Genomic DNA, 20124 nt, shown 5'->3' with positions numbered 1-20124 from the left:
CAGTACGCGGATCACGGTACGGTTGAATGCTGTCTAGCTAATTTCTTCAGTCACTGTTTACTTCACCCCCGAGAAGCTTGCATTCCGCCTCGGACCATGGTTTTGCTGCGTAGCAGTCATGGCTAGGAACACGTCTCTGTCGCGATATCTTGCAATGCTGGCGAGCGTTGGCGTTGACTGCGTTACCCTCCGCGGGCAGCAGAAGTTGCTGCTGCTGGAGTTGCTGTTGTTGCTACAAGGAGAAAAAAAATATCGAATTAAGCTGCTGCTCACATAGCTCCTAGATCAGCGCATGGCCATGGTTCAACCTTTATCATTTGTATTGTACCGAGATGTTCCGGCTGTTTTCAATTCAATCCATCAGATTTGTCTTGAAAGTTTAGAATAGATATTGTATAGTGTCCAAATCCAAAATGTTGTTACTAAGCGGACTAATTGACTTCATTGATTCTAGTGCAAAGTTACTACTATTTTTTATATGACTTTTTATAGTACATGATAGCTGCTGTTCGGTTGCTACACTGCGACGCGAATTTTGACAGTTTTATAATTTCAAAACTACATCTACACACTTGTATTTGTACCAAATTTTTTGTTTTCAACATTGTTTACACGTATGTACAAACCATCACTCACGATCATAGCTAAGTAGATAAATTTTACTGCAACTTCACATCCTAGACGTAGACGAATCTATTGCAAAACGTCCTATCTAACTCACCTTGTTCAGTGCGTTGGAATAGTATTTGCTCTTACTATCGTCCTCCTCCGATTCGTCTTCCTCGTCTATTTGGGATTGCTTAAATCTGATCAGCGGTGACGACATCTTTGGCGAATCCTTCATACTACCACTCTCATTCAAGTCCTCGTCAGACGGCTGAGACGGTTGCTCTTTACGGTGAATGGATCGCTCTAGTCGACGCAAAAACCTGCAGACGAAAGAAAACCCACAAGTGTCATTACTGTGCGTTCTTGTATATTGAAAACGCATACCTTATCTGATTGCCAATCGCCTTCAGTCGTCGTATTTTGTAAGGCGGCTTGCGCATATCCTCCGGCGGTGCTGGTTTCGGTAGCATTTGGATGCTAGATATCTCCTGCACAGGCGTATGTGAAAAGAATGAAGGGAAAAAATGGGACTTTGAGCATTGCCTGCCACCAGTGTGTTCTGAAATGTTTGCACACTATTGGATGTTTTTTTGTGAGTATATCGATGCTGTTCTAATTGTATAAAATCTTAACAAGTGGATAAACACTGTAGTAACTAGACGCTACGTTTACGCGCAAACTGAACTGAAGTACGTAAAGTAGTTCTTGATATATAGTATGTAATTAAGTTGTTAAATTACGCCACAAATGTTTACACACAATAACTTTTGTTATACTATTGTTCGTATGTGCAAAGAACGAGACAAATTATAAGAAAAAAATATAGTACTGAAAGCACATCATCAAACTTCTTGCTGCAAAGATTCGCAGGCGCTCTTGTTTACTATCGAAACGAAAAAAATGTCTACCGAAAACATAAGAATTAAAACAAATAAAAACTCGTATTTAAGAAAACAAAAAACAATGCGTTTCTATATATATATATATACACTAACGTGTCAACGAATGCGAGAAGTTAACTCAACGGAACAATGTCACAAGATACACGTAGAAAGTATAATCAAAGCGTTAGAGAGTAACGAAACAGAAACATCCGTAATATAGCTATATAGTAACTCGCTAGAGTAAGAGAGCAGCAAATTTGGCAACCAACACATCCACTTAAGAACAAGGTTTGTACAGTAACAGTGTACTAGTGAGCTAGATGAATATGGCGGCTGGATGAGAGGCTATATGGATGCATAAAACTCATGATGGTGTTGACTGTTAACAATAACTACTCAATTATTATAAGTTGAGAAACAAGTTTTCGTCTGCTCTGTACGCCGCGATGTACTGTCGATTGGTTCGAAGTCGCTGTGGTCGATCCACAACATTAGCTGTAGCACACATCCAGTGGATCGTCTCAAACACACACTCTCAACCAGTTTACGTATCGTATGCACCTAGCGGAAACAAGCGGAGTTCAAACATCTTGCTGCCGCGGTTCGTCCACGCAGGAGGGTAGCCTCAAACTTAAAGCGGAAATAGTAACACCATCCCCGTGCTGGGATTTCCCAGATCTTGTAAAACCTTCATTCAATAAAAAAAATACCACAGGGTTGAAAGATGCATTGATTGGATGCGCAATAACCAGAAGTGTGCTGAAGGGACTACTAGGTAAAAGTCAATAAAAATATAGAGGTCAAAACGAGTGAGTAAGGTGAGCAAACTAGCCGGATGGGTAGACGGGCTGTGCACCCGTTCGCTTGGCAGCCGGAGCAAACCTGCAGGCAGTATGTTTCGGTATTGGGGATAGGCTGGATGGTTTTTGTCTGCGCTGTACCTACCTCACCTTTACGATCGCCATTATCGCACATTTCCACCGAATCTTTCGTGGTAGAGACAAGTGATACGCCAGCTTGATCTGTTGGCGGCAGTTAGAAAAAACAATGGTTTTGCTAAGTATTTGGACAACTAGCTCACTAGCTCGGAATTAAGCAGCTGCCGTACCTTTGCATGATCGCATCGCGTATTCCCGCATGGACGTCAGCGACTCCGTAGACGAGGAGCTGCTTGCCAACGGCTGACGATGCACGCGTCTCTTGGGACTTTTGCGCGTGGTTTGCGCTGTACTGACGAACTTTCCGCCACTGTTGCTGTGCTGGCTGTGCTGCGAAACGTTTTCCTTGCTGCCGGGAATCTCCAGCAGCACGGAGGTAGACTTGGAGGGCGACTGGACCGCGACCAGACCGGACCGTGCCACGCGCCGATCCTTTCTGCGGCCGATGCATTTGCGGTGCGCGGTGGCGATGGTACTACCCGTTCCACCCTTGCCGTCGGACGAGGGAAAGTCGTACAGTCCGTCAGAATCCGTAAAGGGCAGATGCTGATCCTTCTTGCCGTAGAACATGGGGGAAAATCGTTCCATGCTGGCATTACGTTCGCTGGAGTTCGGAGTAGAGGAATGAAACGCATCGAGTTGTAGAATGGCAGTGTGACACAGTGAGTTCGTTACGCCTCCCGAGTTTTCAGCTCAGCGCTTGAACCGGCATACCTCAGGGGACTGTCGGAGCGGGACGAAACGGGGGACGGCTTGTCGTACCCGGCATCCGACTGGATGACGATGGCAGGAAGCTGCAGCTGCGACATCGATAAGTTCTCTTGGCTGAGAATGTCTTGGCCTGTTTGGATCAATTCCTTGCCGAGGTACAGCTCCAGCTCCTTGGCGCTACGGATTTCGCCCTCCTCAATTTTCTCGTCCAAATGGTCTGTCCCAATGCCTTCGTCGTTCGACTCCAACAGTGGCTCGTCGGACAACGTTTCCGAGTCCGAGCGCAGACGAAATGAGGAAGGCTGATGATGTCCAAAGCCGGATTGACCGGTGTTTGTACTTCCCACTCCAGTACCGTTGCCATTATCCGCAGACTTTTTCCTTACATTAGATGATTGTCGTCGATTGTTAATCAGTGAGTGAAATCCCGAATAACTACCCGGACCGGCAGGACCTGGTTCGTTTGGAGAATCAAGAATGTACACTTATACGGGATCTAAACGTTCCACGCTGCAACGGCGAGTGCTCATTGGTTGAGTCGCACCCGTTCTTACCTGATCCAGGCTCGTCTGATTCGTTTGGAAAGAGTGGATTGTTGGATCCGCAGCGGCTGGGACCGGGACTCGCCATGCTAGAGTAGCCGGACGAGCTGAGATTGCTTTCGGACGGGGCACGGTCACCGCGTATGCACATCGAGAACGGACTCAGGTAGCACATGCCACCGGGCGGACCGAGGCCTCCAGCACCATTCGATTTCGCTGCTTTCGAACCGATCGGATGCGCTGGTGAAGGGACATCCGCATCAGACACCACCTCATTGTTGTTGCAGGTGATCGTTATCATTGGCGGCTCAAACGGAAGATCGAGTGAGGTTGGCTTTTCCCACTGCTTTAGAAATCTGGAATCACAAGATACTGAGCTGTAACAAACTAGAGCACATAAACTGTAGAACAGGGTGTGGGATATGCAACCACGGTATATACATAGCATATTCTTCTCATCAGCTGGCTTGGACCAGGGAAGGAGGCATGTGACTGGTACACGCCTGCGGGTGATGAGCGTTCTCACCTCTTCTGTTGCTGCTGCTTGCAACCGGCGTTCGACAGTATGCTAGCGTCGAATGTGTGGTTGGCGCGTTGGGGTGGTGGAGAACCGGGTATTACCACCACGGTCGTGCGCTCCTTCGTTGGGCTTGGTTGCTGTATCACTAGCGCTGGTATGATCAAATCGCGCGGCCGCTCGGGACTCTTGCGTTCTGGCGTCGGTGGATGGATGTCGATCGATATCATCGGCAAACCAAGACCAGCGGGACCATCGACTGTGTTGTCGCTTTGCGAGGACGATAGAGTGGTCGAGGAAGAGTACTCCCCACGGTCAGGTTCGTCTGGCGGCCGTATTTCAATTGATAGCTGATGGGGCTTCTAAATACAATGAGGATTAGGATCAATGCTAGTAGATTTGACGTTTGCTTTTTTTTGTGGGAGCATGGTAGAAGGTTGGAACAGGTGACGGACGGTACCGAAGGAAGTCATATCAAGGGTGCAGTGCACAGGCAGTTTAGGCAGTGTAGAAAGAGTAGGGTAGGTTATTCGATAGACAGTTAGATAGGCAAAGAAAAACGTGTAAGTGAGTATAGACCTTCAAGTTAGAAGAAAGAGTTGTGTATGAATAGCTACTGGCAGAGGATCGGTAAGTAAAACAACATAGGAAGGGAGGTTTGTGCATAGCTACCATATTGTAGACGTGTATGAGTTAATAGAAAGGAATCTATAATTATATAACACAAACAGTTAAAAAAAAACATTATGTGGAATATGTAAGCAGTTCGATCAGTATATCTGGAGTAAATAGATGGTAGATTTGTAAAATGGCAGATGTGCAGATGTAGGGTAAGGTCATTGCTAATTTAGTTGGTATTCAATATCTGAACATTTGGGGAATTCTGAAGTATGGAGAACGAAGTAGGTTAGTTTGGAAGCGAATGCAATCGCTTCAGAACGGGAAACGTGCTGCTAGATATGTGATGTGCTATGTGAAACGGCTACAGTAAGTAATGCGGATGTGTTCTAGGCATTCTGTTGCATATAGCCCGTAATAAGTTAGACTTACGTGGTAATCTTCGTAGCCACTGTTGAACGTTACTGACATCGACTCATCATGGATCGATTGCGGAGTGCGCATACGCTGTGGCCGGGGCATGATCGGTGTCAGTGCCGGCGATGGTATCGGGGTCGGCATTTCGCGGATCGGCGACAAGCACTTGTTGTTGATGCCGTTGCTCGGTATCTCGAGCAGTATCGTGGGCGGATGCAACTGTGTTGAGCTAGCGGATGAGCTGCTGCTTGTCGTCGTGTTCGTCGACGACTTGTGCGCACTAAGCGCATCCAGTACCGGCACCTCGATCGTGCTCTGGCGGTAGAAGACGGGCGAGTCGGACGTGCCGCCGCTCGAGTAGCTGACCGGCGTGTGATTAGAGGAGGTTGACGAATCGTCATCGCCCGGCACATCATCTTGCGGACTGGACGCGGTCGGTGTGGATGACGGTGAGATGATGATCGACGAGGGAAGCGTATTTAACGCGCTGCTGGACGCGGCAAAGTTCTTGAACATCGCCAAGATCGAGTCGGCGCTTGATACCTTCGGCCGCGTCCGGCGGTTGCTGCTGCGCAAGCCAAAATCATGCAGCGCAAGCTCGGAGCTCGAAAGCGAATCACTGCCCTGGTTCGACGAGGTACTGTGGGGCGACCGGATTTCGTTTGTGCACGGCGACGGCGGTACGGAATTTGCGCGTGGCGGTACCTCATTTGGAAGACTTAGGGCACTAGAATGCTTCGCTCCCTTTTTGGGGGTAGGGGTTGGCGAAGCAAAGACAGGAATGCAGGGGTGGTAGAGGGCGGTGAAGAGATAAATAGTTTTCAATGAGCTGATCACCTAGTCCGCGCAGGGTTTGCTTTTGGTTTTTTGGTTCTGGTTTTGTAAAGGATGTATGGTTTTGTTGGAGAAACCTGACCCGGAGACCCGGTGGAAGGTTGTGTACGCTAAGAACTAGCCAATTTACTTAGTCTCCTTTTCCAGCTAGCTCTATACCTACGCAAAAAGCTCACTCGCTTGTGTGTGGCTGAACATGGGCAAACTTCGAAGCTATGGGGACGAGAACGCAGTTTTGCGCACAAACTCTGTTTATACCTTGAATTTTTGCGATCAATAATTGGGTAGTACATGTTAACGTGTCGATGTGTATAAACTAACAACCCAAAAACAAACGAAACACTAAGTATATGGCATAGTAGTCAGCGATGTAGAGCTGTAGAGTTAGTAACAATAGATTACAAAACCAAGCCTAGTTTGGAACGTTCAAAAGCCTGACGTTTGAAGCGGATGATGTATAGAACATGAGGTATTCGAACGGGGTTCCAAAAATTCAACAAAACAAAAGATAAACGGATCGAACGAAAGTCGAAACGGAAACAGGTATACACGTATACTACGATTCGGTTGGTTTGGTTTGCAAGCGTGCGTGCAACTACTTACATTCGCCAGGTCTTCCGAGCCGGAGCTCATCTCCGCCGACACCTTACTGAGCAGCCGCGCGAACGTGACCTTCTTCTCCAGCTTTGGATCCGAGATCTGTCGCACCATCGATGTCACCGAGAGAGAATTCTCCGAGAATGTCGTCTCCTTCATGCCGGCATCGGAATCGGCATAGTTTGCCTTCAGGCGGGTCTCCGAGAGCTGTATCAGCTCGCCCAAGCTTACTTGCTGTAAAGGATTCGCAAAACAAAACGAAAGCAACGCGGTATTAGTACGGTCGCCGACGGTGCGCGTCTTCGGAAATGGCAACCGACACGCGCATCCGGATACGCATTGTTCTCCCATCTGTCAAAACTGACTTTAGTAGCCGCATTTTGCGCGGGTGACACTAGCTGCTGCAGTATCTGCTTCTTTTCGTTGACGTTTTTCTTCGTTGGTGTAGAATTATTTCGCTTCTTCCTGGGTGATGGTGTGCCTGCAAGGGGGCGCGAAAAAAAATGGTGAGCTGGTGAGATATAACATTGCTGCTGTCGGTTTGATCTACAAGGAGCGGGGAATGATGTTTTTCTAGGAAAAGGAAACTGTGTGTGGTGGAAGTTTGTTGGATCAAACTACTACTTGGAAGGAAATTGGCAAACCATGCGCTATGTATTGGTTACTGTGTTCCGAATCAGAAAGAATGTACACTAGGAAACAGGTGGAACATCTGGCAGGGTATCTTGAGAAACACACTACCGGAAAGATGAGACGAATGTAAACGTGTTTATTCAAACCATCCAATATGAAGTTACTCGGTATTATCCGAAAACGATGCAAGGGTCGTTAGAGTTGGAACTATTTTACATGTGAAAATGAAAGTGCCACAACTAACTGCAAGCCACATGATCGGTAGCATCGGTAGCTTATTATGAACCATGTGCACATTCGCCTCCATAATCTAGTAACCAAAGTATAATCGAGTGTTACGTAATCATAGTCTCCAAGAAGTACATTTTAGGGGTGAAAAAACAATCATTTTTAGTAACGAAATTCGTGCTTGCTTATGTTTACTCCCATTGAATTCGAGTTGTTAGTAACGCGCAAGTTCCGGCTCTAGACCCGATGGCTTGCGTTTTGTTTCAATTGTTGGTAATTCTGGTGTACTCCGAATAACCGCTTCCTTAACGCAATAAATGGAAAACAGGAGCAAGCCACAATACTACGAGCGTAATGGAATAGTTGCATGTCCTACGCTATCAGTACGGTGCAACAAATAGTAATTGTAAGAAATTCTACGCCTAGAAAGTGTCTTTACTTCACTATCAAACTTCTATGTTACGTATAAGACGGTGCGAGAGACACACAACACACAGTACTAGTAAGAGAGAAGAGAGAGAGAGGAATTAGCATGTTATCAGTAGATGATGGATATTGGAAGGAGAAAACAGGTGAATTGGAGCAGAACTGCAAGAACAGAGGAGTTGTTGGTTGGCAGTCAGCAATAGATGTGGTTTACGGGTTATTGCTAATTGTTTAGTTCTAGGGACAGATACTGGATAGACTAAACCAGGTTCAACTGTACAATGCGGTTAGAATTATAAGGTTAAAACAGACAGACAGACAGACAGAGAGATTGAGCGAAAGACAGTGTGAAAGAGAAATAGTGAACAGGTGTTACTGTGGGAGAGCGATGTACGAAGAGAATGAAATAGAGCGCAAAGCAAACGAAAAGTCAGCAAGATTACATATCGTGAGCAAGGCACTAACAGACACAGCTTTGAGGTTGGATTGATAAGATTGAGTTATTATTTTTTTTTTTGTTATGTTACTGTAAAATTTGTTCGAAAAGGTAGGTTTGTTTGGTGCTATGTTTCGATTATTAATTTATCATATGTTTGTCTGTCTTACGTCGAGGAGGGGGCCGTAAAAGATCATCTAAAGAAAATGTTCTAGCGGTAGCCCCTCCAACTTGCTGTGGGCTGCTGAGACTCAATATGGATGGTTTTCTTATACCCAATCGTCCAAAGATCGTCCGATGCGATGCAGGGGTAGTGGCGTTCGAGGAGGAAACGGTACCGGCGGTAGCCTGCAGCTGCTCGCGCAAGGCAGTGTTCAGATGGTGCGGCGGAAAGGTGCCTATTGAGATACAGAAAGGGAGTAGATATGCAGCAAGAAGAAGCAAGAAACGTAAGTCAATGCCCCTGGGGGGAGACGTTGCTGCGGTGAAGCGTTAAGCGGTGTCAAACATTACTTCGATTCAGCTGGGTATCGTCGGCGAGTAGCTTTTCGATCTTCTCCGGAAAATGGCGCTTCGCGCACCAAACCAGCCCGATCACGGCAAGCACCACGAACACGGTGATCAACCCGAGCCAGAATGGTTCCTGCAGCATTCGTTCCGACAGTGGCTTGTACGGTATGTGCATCATGCGCTTTTCACAACGTGGACCTTCCCACCAAGCGTGACAGCGGCAAAAGAATCCACCATTCTTCTCGAAACATTCTCCCCGGCTTTCGCATGGATTTTCCGCGCATGGTTTCTGCCGTTGATCACACCGTACACCTACAAACCCTGGCTGACAGTTGCACTGAGATAACAAAAATACAACAAAACAAATCAGAATGAGACCGTTGCAGATATTGGAGACCGTTTCGGCTGGCATTTACCTTGAAGCTGGTGGGTGTAAGTTCACATTTCCCAAAGAAGCATGGTTCCAACTCGCAGATATTTAGTCCGCAAAATCGACCAGTAAAGTGACCATAGCACTGGCAGATGCCACGTTTGTGCCCGGCAGTAATGCACTTTCCACCGTACTGGCACGGGTTCGGCTTACAACTTTCGACCCACTCGTCTGTATTGGAGATAAGCTTCATTTTGTAGCCCGCATCTTCTTGCAGTCGCACGGTAGCGTTTAGCCGTATTCCCGTCCCATTCGCATTACGCTGCCGTATGTGGATCGTGTTTAGATACGAAGTAATGTAGATCGGGGCAGGTTTGGCAAGTGTATGTGCTGACGCAACTGGTAGTCGTAGTTTCGCTGCACCGTGTGCTCCGTAATGATGCTCCACTTCAGCCATCTTGATCGCTTCGGATTCGATAGTCGTCGGCTTACCTGACGAATGGTGTTCGCATAGGTGCCATAGCGTACCATTGCTGTCTGTATAGTTGTCATAGATCTGGCGAGCAGCAAGTGCAAAAATCGTACATACTGTAAAATCGAGAGCTTGCCAACACCCATTAGAGTCTTACCTCTATAAATCCGGTTTGGTGGCAGCCATGCTGGCTAAACCCGACACCGTACAACTCCAAGAGGATGACTTCGCCAAGCGGAGCGATTAAGTGCTGTGTGTAGTCGACATCATATGGCATCGCTTCTGGGTAGTTGAGCGAATACAGCATCCCGGTCGTCTTGTTCGAGAGCGTTATAAATCGTTGTTCATTCACATGAGCCACTATTGAGAGAGAAGGAAGGTCACAATGCCACTGAAGATTTTTTTAACAACTGTAACAATTACTTACACGTCTTGAAGATCGCATGGAAACCATTTCCTCTCGGTGATGCACCCGTCTTTAACCGCACGACTAGTCGCTCACCCTTGCTCACGAATACACCGTCGTTCACGTGCGATTCATCCGCAAACGGCTCGAATGGCCCGTCAGCAATATCCACCAGCAGCGTTGCATCTTGCGTCAGATCGGTCAGCAGAAACTCCAACCAAACACGCCTCCCGAACGGTGCCTGGATCACGTACGTACAATCGATGTTGTTCAGCAAAAAGTACGGATAGTTCGGACTGCGGATCGAGCCTTCCTTCGAGGTAATGGTCTGCAGCGGACATCCGGTCATATCGACGGTGCTCCACGTTGCCGAAAAACCCGTCCCACTGATGGAAAAGTCCGAATGGAAGCGCACGATTGCCTCGTTACCCGTGGAGATGAAGTTAAACCGTGCCATATTGCTATCGTGCGTACCGCACCAACGCACATACGGCAGAAACGATGGAGTAAGCTCATTGAACTGGAACAGGGGATCGTTTAGTAGCGTTACCGGGTGTACATTAGCTACCTCCCGTTCTAATGTATTGTCCTGATCACTGGTAGCGTATTCTGCTCCTGTACTACTGCTAACATACCGAATGCGTCGCTGGAACCGAGCACTAGATTGCGTGTGATTTTCCCTATTGGAGAAGCTGTCCGGAAAGGGGAAACTCTTCTTTACATCTACAGATGAACTTCCGGTCTGTGTTGAGCTGTGCTCTTTCACTGCTGCGTGATCGGTATGAAGCTTGCTGGTGCTTCCATTGCCATGGAAGTACTCTATCAACGGTGCGACATTACCGCTCTCTCCACCAGGTCTCGGATAACCTCCGCGAGTGTTTGGTAATATTGGATAGTTTTGAATACTGATGTAATCATACAGACACTCGTCTTGATGTTCGAGGTCTAGCTTCTGAAACTGTATGATGATGCGACGGTGCTCCGGTGCAACGATCCGTATCCAGAAGTCGGTTTGAGCAGGGTAGGGATTCGGGTACCCTGGCGACAGTAGATGGCCCTCCGTACCGGTAAGCGTTTGATTTTTCACCATCGTTTCATCCAGCCGTGGGCGCGGCTTCTTACATACGTATCCACCGATCATAGAGCATTTCTGTGCCGTCCAGTGTAGACCGGATGAAATCATCGGTGTCGGTGACACCTTCCATTGAAGCCCGAGACACGCAGGTATTTTAGACGTGTCCGATTTTTCTGGTCGCTGCCCAGGCAACCAGCCCTAAATTAGGAAAAAAAAGTTGTTGTGATGTAAACCAACAATTAGGAAACAAAAGGGTGACTACCTCAAACAACAGCTTTACTCCATCCACCCACTCCAGGTTACCGTTGGCGGTTATCTCCCCGCCAACCCAGTACAGGGATCTTGGCGTGTAGTCGATGCTGTTGCGAATGTTTGACGTAATAAACCTTAAATAAAGGGGGGAAAACATCGTTTTAACAGAAATGACACTTGATGGTGATAACTATTCGACCCTAACCTCTGCTCATCCGTTGTTGATATAGAGGCGAGTTGCGCACCAATTCCGCGACAGATTTGCTGAGCCGTCGTCCAGTCCACATCGGGGTACGAGATGATCAAGTAGCAAGAGTTGTTGTATGCCTTAAACCGTTCGTCGTGACACTCGGATGTCACTGCAGGCCGGATGCATAAATGGTGGAATAGCAATAGACGTTACCAATATTAAGAATAGGAGCGCGATATGTGGAGACCTCGTGCAACAGGATCATATATCGTTAACGATAGCAATGGATTTCAACACTTCAACAAGTGACCGGTTTTCGAATAAGGTTAGCGCCCACTGGCACATGATCTGTTGTTGATGGTCTGCTGGGTTAGTTGATGGAAAACGTGTACAACAAACGATACTGAAACTCGAAGCATTTTGTTTCAAACACTACAAACAGGTAACGTTAACGCGGAAAGACAATCAATCTCATAAATGGTTCAACGTTTTTGTTGCGAACAGCGAACTTCAAAACGAAAGGCTTTACGTACAATGTACATGCAATCTAATTATCGTTCGTATTAGCCATTCCTTGTGCGTACCAGCAGCAAAGTTAACGAACATAAGTAAATTAAAGATGGACAACATTGGTTTGGAAATAAGGACAACGTATACGGGTACTACAGGAGCAAACACATAACATCTGCAGCGCGCTTGCACAACGAAAGGAATAGATCAAACTTTTGTACCCTGCCATCGTTACCATAAACACGCCTATCCATTATTGAGCGGAATGGGACCTACGTCAACTCCAGAACAAAACACAAACCAACAAATGGCTGGGAACACGTGAGCAAAAGATTCGCAATTTTGCCTTACGAACAAACGAAAACGGTAAAACAAAACTCAAACACACAGCGCAAGATCAAGTTGTTTATCCTCTTCCCCGCAAGCGCAACCGATAAGACACGCGGATCGCAAGCTGCCACAATTGACCGCTTTTTTTTTTTGTTTTTGCAACATCCGTATAATTGTTGGGCGAAAGCAACCGAATCCCCATCCGTGTGCCAATGCGAAACGGGCAAATCGATTCGGTGTACTTGAGATTTGGACGAGGCTGAAACAAGAGGCGTCACAGAGCGAAACGTTTTGCGCAAACTAATGAACGGTAGGCAAGCGGTCTTAACACTATGGGTATGTATAGATTGGCTGATGTAATTAATTTAAAAAAGAAATGTCAATGTCAATCCGGGAACTAGAGAGCTTAGGTAGTTTCAGGCAGAAAACTGGTTGAACAGATTGCACTTACCATGTGCCCTCGGCCTTCCTAAGCATTTGAATATAGGTATTTCAGTTTATGTATCATACTGTACGAAAATTGTATGCGCGCCTTTTGTGACGCTAGCTTCTACGTGTAGTATAGTTCTGTTTTGTTGTGAACATTCGCACCTCACGACTGCTATCACAAAGAAATGATAATTGACGGACGGTCAACCTCCGAACGACTACTATGGTTAGTTCCTGCCATGAACGTAAGCTTGTAACAGATTTCGTGTGGTTTTCATTTGCCTAGTGATCTACTACCAACGGAAATGCTACGTGAAACCGATAGTGGCTATGTTCGGAATGAGTGTAACACAAAACGAAAGCATAAATTGAACAACTCCTAGTGGTAAGGCTCACTAAACGGAAGAATGTTGTGGGAGCTACTGCCAGAGTGACGAGTAGAGGACGGAAGGAGAAGGTTCGCTATTGGAACTCACTATCGAAATGAACGATACACTACGGAAGCTCTGCCTAGCCTGGTAGCCATCTTACCGTTTTCCATCGAGATCCTCGCCTTGTAACCTCCGTAGTTGTTCGAATAGTCCGACACGAAGCGTAAGCCCAGCGATGGTCCCGTCGTTACGTAGCGAAGCAGCTTTAGCTTCGAGCTCCAGTCGCCGCATATTTTCCGCGGCACACTGCCCAAACTCAGCTCTGGAAGTGGTAAGCTGCTCGTGTACCTGGAATCGCTCGGTTGCAGCACGATGCTCGGTACGTTGAAGTTGATATCGCTTCTGTTCGCTGTGTCAACGCCACTGTCACCGCCTCCACCGGGAGAATTCGGTCCCGCTTTGGTGCTCTTTCGCCGATGCTGTACGTTGTAACGGCCACTGTGGCGCGAGTTGCGGAAGCGAAACAATACCGTGCTGGAAAAGTCTTTCGCAGATTTCGACGGCACATAGGGACCGGTCATGTCCGGTTCGACCAGTTGCAGATAATCGTAGGAGCAGCTGCAAAGTTAACAAAACCAGCCCAGCGCGGGGGGTTAGTTTACAGAGGTTACCACAGCAGAGCGTTCGAAGAATGCAGTGCACTTACAGTGGTTCATTCTCCAGTACCATCTCCTCAAAGTCCAGCACTACACGGTAACCTAGCGGAGCCTGAATGAGGGTGTAGCAGTCAACACTATCAGGATACTGTTGGGGAAATCCTGGGCTCCAGATTGTTGCCTTCGATCGTTCCGCGCTGAGTGTGACGGTTACGTTACATTCCGATTCGTTCCAAAGTCGCTCAGGAAGCTCTGCGGGCGGAGGACATCACAATAGAATCAGATCTCAACAACTCAAGTCTACTACTTACCTTCATCCATCATCCGCTCGCACAGGAAGTAGTTACGGGCATCACAATTCCGATCGTTCCACATGTACGACAGGGTTAGCGGACTAACGGTGGGTGTCGTCTGCCCACTGCTGGTCGCTATCTGAAAGTGGCGACGAATTTCGACGCAATCCTGCCCACTTAATCCGTCATCATTCGGTTGCCGATTGTAGTTTTCCTGGTGCACCCATCCGGGGAACCAATCTGGACGTGCACAAAATAGATAAGTGAAGTAAAGTTACTAAAGTAAAGTAAAGTTATAAATGCAATACGTACTCGAGTATGTGAAGGCAAACTTATCATTCCACCTGAAGTCACTCTCCACGATGAGATCGGACGCACCAATCCAGTACGCATTGTCATCTTTGTAAGCCGGGCTAAAACGGAAGGGAAGTTGGTTGGAGTCAATATTTCCCAGTGCGTATAAATCGCCACCTCTACCTGTTGAAGAGCAGTTGATCGGTTAGTTGCTGGTCCTCGCTCGAGCGTATTGACATTAGATGGCCACCGAGCCGGTTGCATTCGGCTTCAGCCTCCTGCCACGACAGCCGTCGCTCGATGGACGAAATGCAGAACTGAGCGGTTGCTATCCAACCAAAGGCACAACGTGAAGTGATGGATTCAATCGGGTTTGCCCGGTACTCAAACAGCAGTGTCGCTGATCCATTTGCGCGCATTCGGGACACCGAAGGTGAGGGCAACGGTTGCGATGATGAGGAGGATGACGAATGTGAGGGACTTGCATCACGGGTGTCATCGATCCTCGGCTCCTCAAACATTGGCTGCTGTAGTTTGCTGACCTTAACCACTACGTTGTTGCCACTGGACGTCAGCGTGTAGCGGGTCGTCTCTGAGCTACTGTTGATACAGGACGTCCACCGATGTTCGCCTTCTTCATACACCTCCACCAGCATACCATTTGCGGTAGAGCAGCGGATCGGTGCCAGAAACTGTTGGTTTCCAGTGTCCGCCTCACTCATACCAAGCTCAATGGCCTCATGTCGAACAGCGGAGCCATCGCTGTCGTTGAGTGCCCCCATATGACGACCCTGTTGCCATTCGTTCGTCAGCAGATGCAACGCTATTCGATATCCGTACGGTAGATGGATGCGAAAGTAACAGTCAAGCGACCCATCGCCGGGCCGCAGTTGCACCGTACCGTTCTGTTCCCGCAGCGTCATGTTGTAACAGTAGTCCACTAGTCGGTACTGCAAGCTAAACAGTGGCGAGTTGTGTAGCCACAGGGTAGTGTTGTGATGTGATTGAAAGTGAAATGCCCGCTCCGATGCGGGCAGCTCCTCCAGCTTGCCGCAGAGTGATATGGTTTGATGATCACCTCGAGCACTCGTTTGCTCATCGTCAGGACCGTTGAAGTGATTGTTACTACCACCAGTCTCGCCGCTGCTGGTGTCTTGTTGGTTCGAATCGGCCATAAAGCGGAGATACCCTCCGCCCCGGCAAGGTGTATTGAGCCGGGTCAGCTGAACTAGCAAACCGGGTAGTTCATCTGGTTGAGAGGTCGGCCGTGATGGGAAGGTTAGACTACAGTCCTGGTAACCTGTTGGGAGACTATTCGATGCGATCCTTCCTTGTGATTGCCTGAGATATAAGCTACACTCTGCAGAGTTGACGAAACAGGGAGAATAGGAATACAATGTAGACCAGCACTTGCCACAATGTGAGATCTTTGTATTTACCTCGTAAAAGCACCATTGTATAGATCAATTCGTAGATCACGTAGCTAGTCATTGTACGATATAATATTCTGAAAGCAAAACCACCAAATCAATCCCCTAGAAGAAGTCTGCCGCAAGAGCCCCAATCACCTTACCTAAAGTAAATAGTTTTACTCTGACTCTCCATACTTCCACCCGAGATACTGCTGGCGTTGTTAAAACTTGACCCATGCGCCTGTGTCCCCGGAACGGACCAGTTAATCGTAGCTTGCTCCTCTACCATACCATCGTGCTTCCAGACATTGCGCGGACATCCTTTAGCTGGCCGTCTAGTGTTTAGTGGTCGTTGCGGGCGCAACCCTGCCTCCTCGAATTCGAACGAATTCTCCTCCAGGATATTGTCGACATCGTCGTCGGATCGCGTGGAGTCATGGTCGTTGTCCACGTCGAGGTACGAAGGAAACGGTTCACCGAATATAACGCGCTGCCGGTGGTGTTGCTGCTGCTGCTGCTGCGTGGCGTATGCATGGTGAAGCCAGTCTATTTCCAAGTCATCGATCCAGGTACTGCGCGGAATGCTATCCACGTCTCCGGGTGACTGCTTGTAGCCATGCTCTTGGTGGCCATCGTTCTCCATGTTCCGATAGGTGAACTGACCAATTGGGCGTGCCGCCGATTGCTCGTAACTATACGGATCACCGCTTAGAGATTCTATGTAGAAGTCTCGAATTTGTATGTCCGGGGAGCGTTTTGCTTCCACTGGAAATGGAATAAGGGTGCATCATTATTTGTAAGATATTTGAAGGCACTTCCAAATAATTCCCTTTCCTGCAATATTACAATGACTCAACCTGCTTCAAAGGTTGTCGGAGATTGCTTACCTCGGTAAATGACTCGCGGCACAATTCCGGTACTCGTCTCCAACATATCGTGTGTGACGTCGATGTAAAAGTTTGTGTCCTCCTCTTCTGGGCTTCGCCGCACCGGTACAACGTGCTCCGAAGACTTCAACTGCTCGAGGATGCCAGAGCCACAGGGATTGGAATGCCGTCGCAGATCTGCGCCCGGTGCCATCTTTGTGCCGGAGCTGTGATTTGGACGCACGTAGAATGTCGGAAAGTGACGGTTCTCCTCACCATCACCCGTTAACCCATCACGCTCACGCATCTCTTCCTCCTGCGCTTCCTCCTCCTCCTCTTCCTCCTCCTCCTGATCCTCCTCATCGTCTTCCAGAGCATCCTCTTCCGCTTCTTCCTCCTCCTCTTCGGCGGTGCTCAGACCGTCCCGCTCGGGGTACACCAGGCGCTCCCGTGGCACCAACAGACTCTCCAGGCTCAGCGGGTTCGGATCGGGCATACCGTCGTGTAGAAGCGATACGTCCTTCGGTTGCCCGCTGTCCTTCGTCAGCACCAGTATCGGATTGCGGTCATCCGCGGCCGGCCGCTCGTCGTGCACGGACTCGCTGAGCAACTGCATGCCCGGATAGGCGCCATTCGGGCTGGCGACGTTAGCAGACGGTGGCCTTGTGCCGAGCACGGACCCGCGTGCGAACAGCACCACCACTGTTACCACCACTACTCTTGTTAGAACTACGCACTGCATTTTCTCTCACACTATTGGCACTACCAACGACACCGAGTTGCAGCACATACTTCGGCACTGCTGCACTGGCACCTTATTCGGAACGGAAGCGGACGAACTACGGCGAATAAGCACGGAACCCTAAATAACACCTCTACAACACAGCGTTACGGAACGGAGAAAGAGAAAAGAACGCTACAGTCTCTGGCTACGCCACGTGGGTCACATGCCTCGTGGGTCGGTCGCTCGGATTTGTTACACGCTCTGGGGTGGACAGTGTGTCCTAACGCACACACCGATGCAATTCTTAAACGAAATTTTATCTGCTTTCCGACAATTCCGACACACAAATGCACTGCAGTTTGGTGCCAAGGAAACCCTAGCCCCCGTGCCAAAATTGGGAACTCGTCTGTTTATGAGCGTTGAACAACCATTCAACCGTGATGCGTGATAGTGACGGTGACTTCACCAAGCACACCGACCGTGCGTATTCAATATCGTCAGTACTCCAGTCCAAAAACGAGTCCAAACACTGAGATATCGGTTGTAAAACGATGGGTGCTTGGCTGGAGGCACCACCTTTGAATGCTGTACTGCTTGCGGATGGAAGCTCCCGAGGAAAGCATTACCATTTTATGATGTTGCTCCACTTAGACGCGTTCGCCTGGGTTCGCCGCTACACTTCCGGAAGCACACACGCTCGGATTTGGGCACACGGTTTGCATTTCTATCGATTTTATGGTTTATGGCGCACGATTACCAACGGCGTTGGGCCGTATTGTAATGAGCTCCGTTACATAGCTGGTTCGGGGGAGAGGCAGAAAAAAAAAGCTCGCATGAATGGGCACCCGTTGCATTATATCACAAGGGCACGATAACCCTTTTTTTTTTCGTCCGACTGGTGGACTACAACCTGCGCCGTATACCCCTGGACCCGACCAGAACGGGAACGGCTCCGAATCGGATGTTCTTGTCATGTAAACAAGCGCCGTTCCTCGCGTATGATTTCAGCACTTAGTAGCACCAGCAAACAAACATTCCACCAGTGCCTTTCATCCGGTTCCTGTGCCGATGGGTAGGTGTGTTTGTGTACAGTGTTTAAAAGCATCAGCACACAGAGAGGAGCACAAGCACACCCTCTCCAGCGTTAATGATTAATCAACAGGCAATTACACACATTTTTCGTCACGCACACCTCAGGTTTCTGCATTTATTACACACAGCAAACTGCATGTCTGCGACACACACACACACCCACACACGCACACATATATACTCAGACATCCTTGGACGTCTCATGCCCAATTCTGCTGCTGCAGCACTACCACCACGCCACATGTGTGGGGCATGTGATGGTGATGTCTTTGCCTTCACAGTCCGCCAGTCGTCTCACCGTAGCACCAGAGCGGCCTGTTTTAATTTTTGTTGGGGCTCCGCACGGTGCACCTGCAGCATGGGGTGTAGTGCATATTAGTGTTAAGGTTTCCCGTCACCAACCGACCACCGTGCGTTTCTTTGTTACAATTCTGACATCGCGGATGAGAGGCACCAGCAACCAGGCGTCCGCTTCGTATATTGGAATGGCGCAAACTTAGCATATACATATATATTTACATGCACATACATGCTGCCAACCGTCCATTATCTGCTACATCTTCGATGAGGTTATGGTTTTTCGAACCAACCGAAAAAAAAAATCGATAGTCAATTAGCGTTACCCACCCCCTCCGGTGTTTCACTTTTTCACGGATGGTTCACTAGTAAAGATAAAAAAAACGCTGTACATATCAGTGTCACACAGTACATTCAGGATTTTCCTTCGTGCGTTTTGTTTGTTTGTGTGTTTTGTTTGCTTGCAGTGCTGCTACGGGTTTTGTTGGATGTTGATCTGTTCCTGCTTTGCTATCCGTCCTGTTTGTTCCTGTTACTACCGCTACTACGGATGTCTAGCACCGTTTCTATGTTACTTCACAACGCATCGCTCCACCGTACCGTTTCACAACGTTATGCTAGGTTGCTTTGTATCATCCCTTTGGAACCTTTCTCCTTCGCCCTTTGTGCGGGGTAACTAGGCATCGTCACTGCACGGCAGATACTCTCAGACTGAATAAGGGAGAATTCCACTTATTCCACCGTCGAAGAAATGGTTCTTCCGCCTCTCAGCACCAGATCGGCCTGGGCAGAGTGTCGCACATTCCTAGTTCGGAGCGAACCCCCGACGTGCACGTCAAATGTCAAGTGCTTATAATTTACGTAACTTTCACTCTACACACCAACCAACCCCGACAGGGAAACTTCGCCGAATGGGAAATGGGTTTTGGGAGAAACTCGTGCTCCAATGCCCGCTGACAGGCGTGCGTACAAAGGACCAGCGTCTGAGGTATGGAAAAACGCGGCTCCAAAATGGAGAGCGAAAAATAGGCTATGCAACAACAACAACAACAAGAACACAGGAAAAAAAAAAACAGGGAAACAAAAGCCAAATGGGGGAAACTCGAGCCTGACCTCCGTCTAGCGGTTCGTGGTTGGCAAAGTGCTGCCACGGGTTTATTGTATGCGTACCTAAGGCTTGTCAGC

General features: G+C 48.3%; 1 protein-coding gene across 1 annotated transcript; it reads right to left on the bottom strand.

Annotated features, from left to right (window-relative positions):
- Positions 1-46: 46 nt before the first annotated feature.
- On the bottom strand, positions 47-17568 carry LOC128718677 (uncharacterized). Its single transcript, XM_053812334.1, is given in 26 exon segments — positions 47-232; positions 722-929; positions 994-1097; positions 2439-2515; positions 2602-3035; positions 3146-3596; positions 3697-4040; positions 4211-4563; positions 5252-5980; positions 6674-6901; positions 7033-7148; positions 8561-8788; positions 8871-9237; positions 9317-9826; positions 9900-10102; positions 10170-11421; positions 11486-11609; positions 11681-11834; positions 13466-13923; positions 14012-14213; positions 14273-14494; positions 14567-14667; positions 14732-15908; positions 15988-16055; positions 16122-16725; positions 16848-17568. Coding segments are annotated over 26 exon segments (9621 nt in total).
- Positions 17569-20124: the final 2556 nt, after the last annotated feature.

This window comes from Anopheles marshallii, chromosome X (genome assembly GCF_943734725.1).
Source record: "Anopheles marshallii chromosome X, idAnoMarsDA_429_01, whole genome shotgun sequence".
NCBI classification, from domain to species: domain Eukaryota; kingdom Metazoa; phylum Arthropoda; class Insecta; order Diptera; family Culicidae; genus Anopheles; species Anopheles marshallii.
This window is presented reverse-complemented; position numbering and strand designations above follow the sequence as displayed.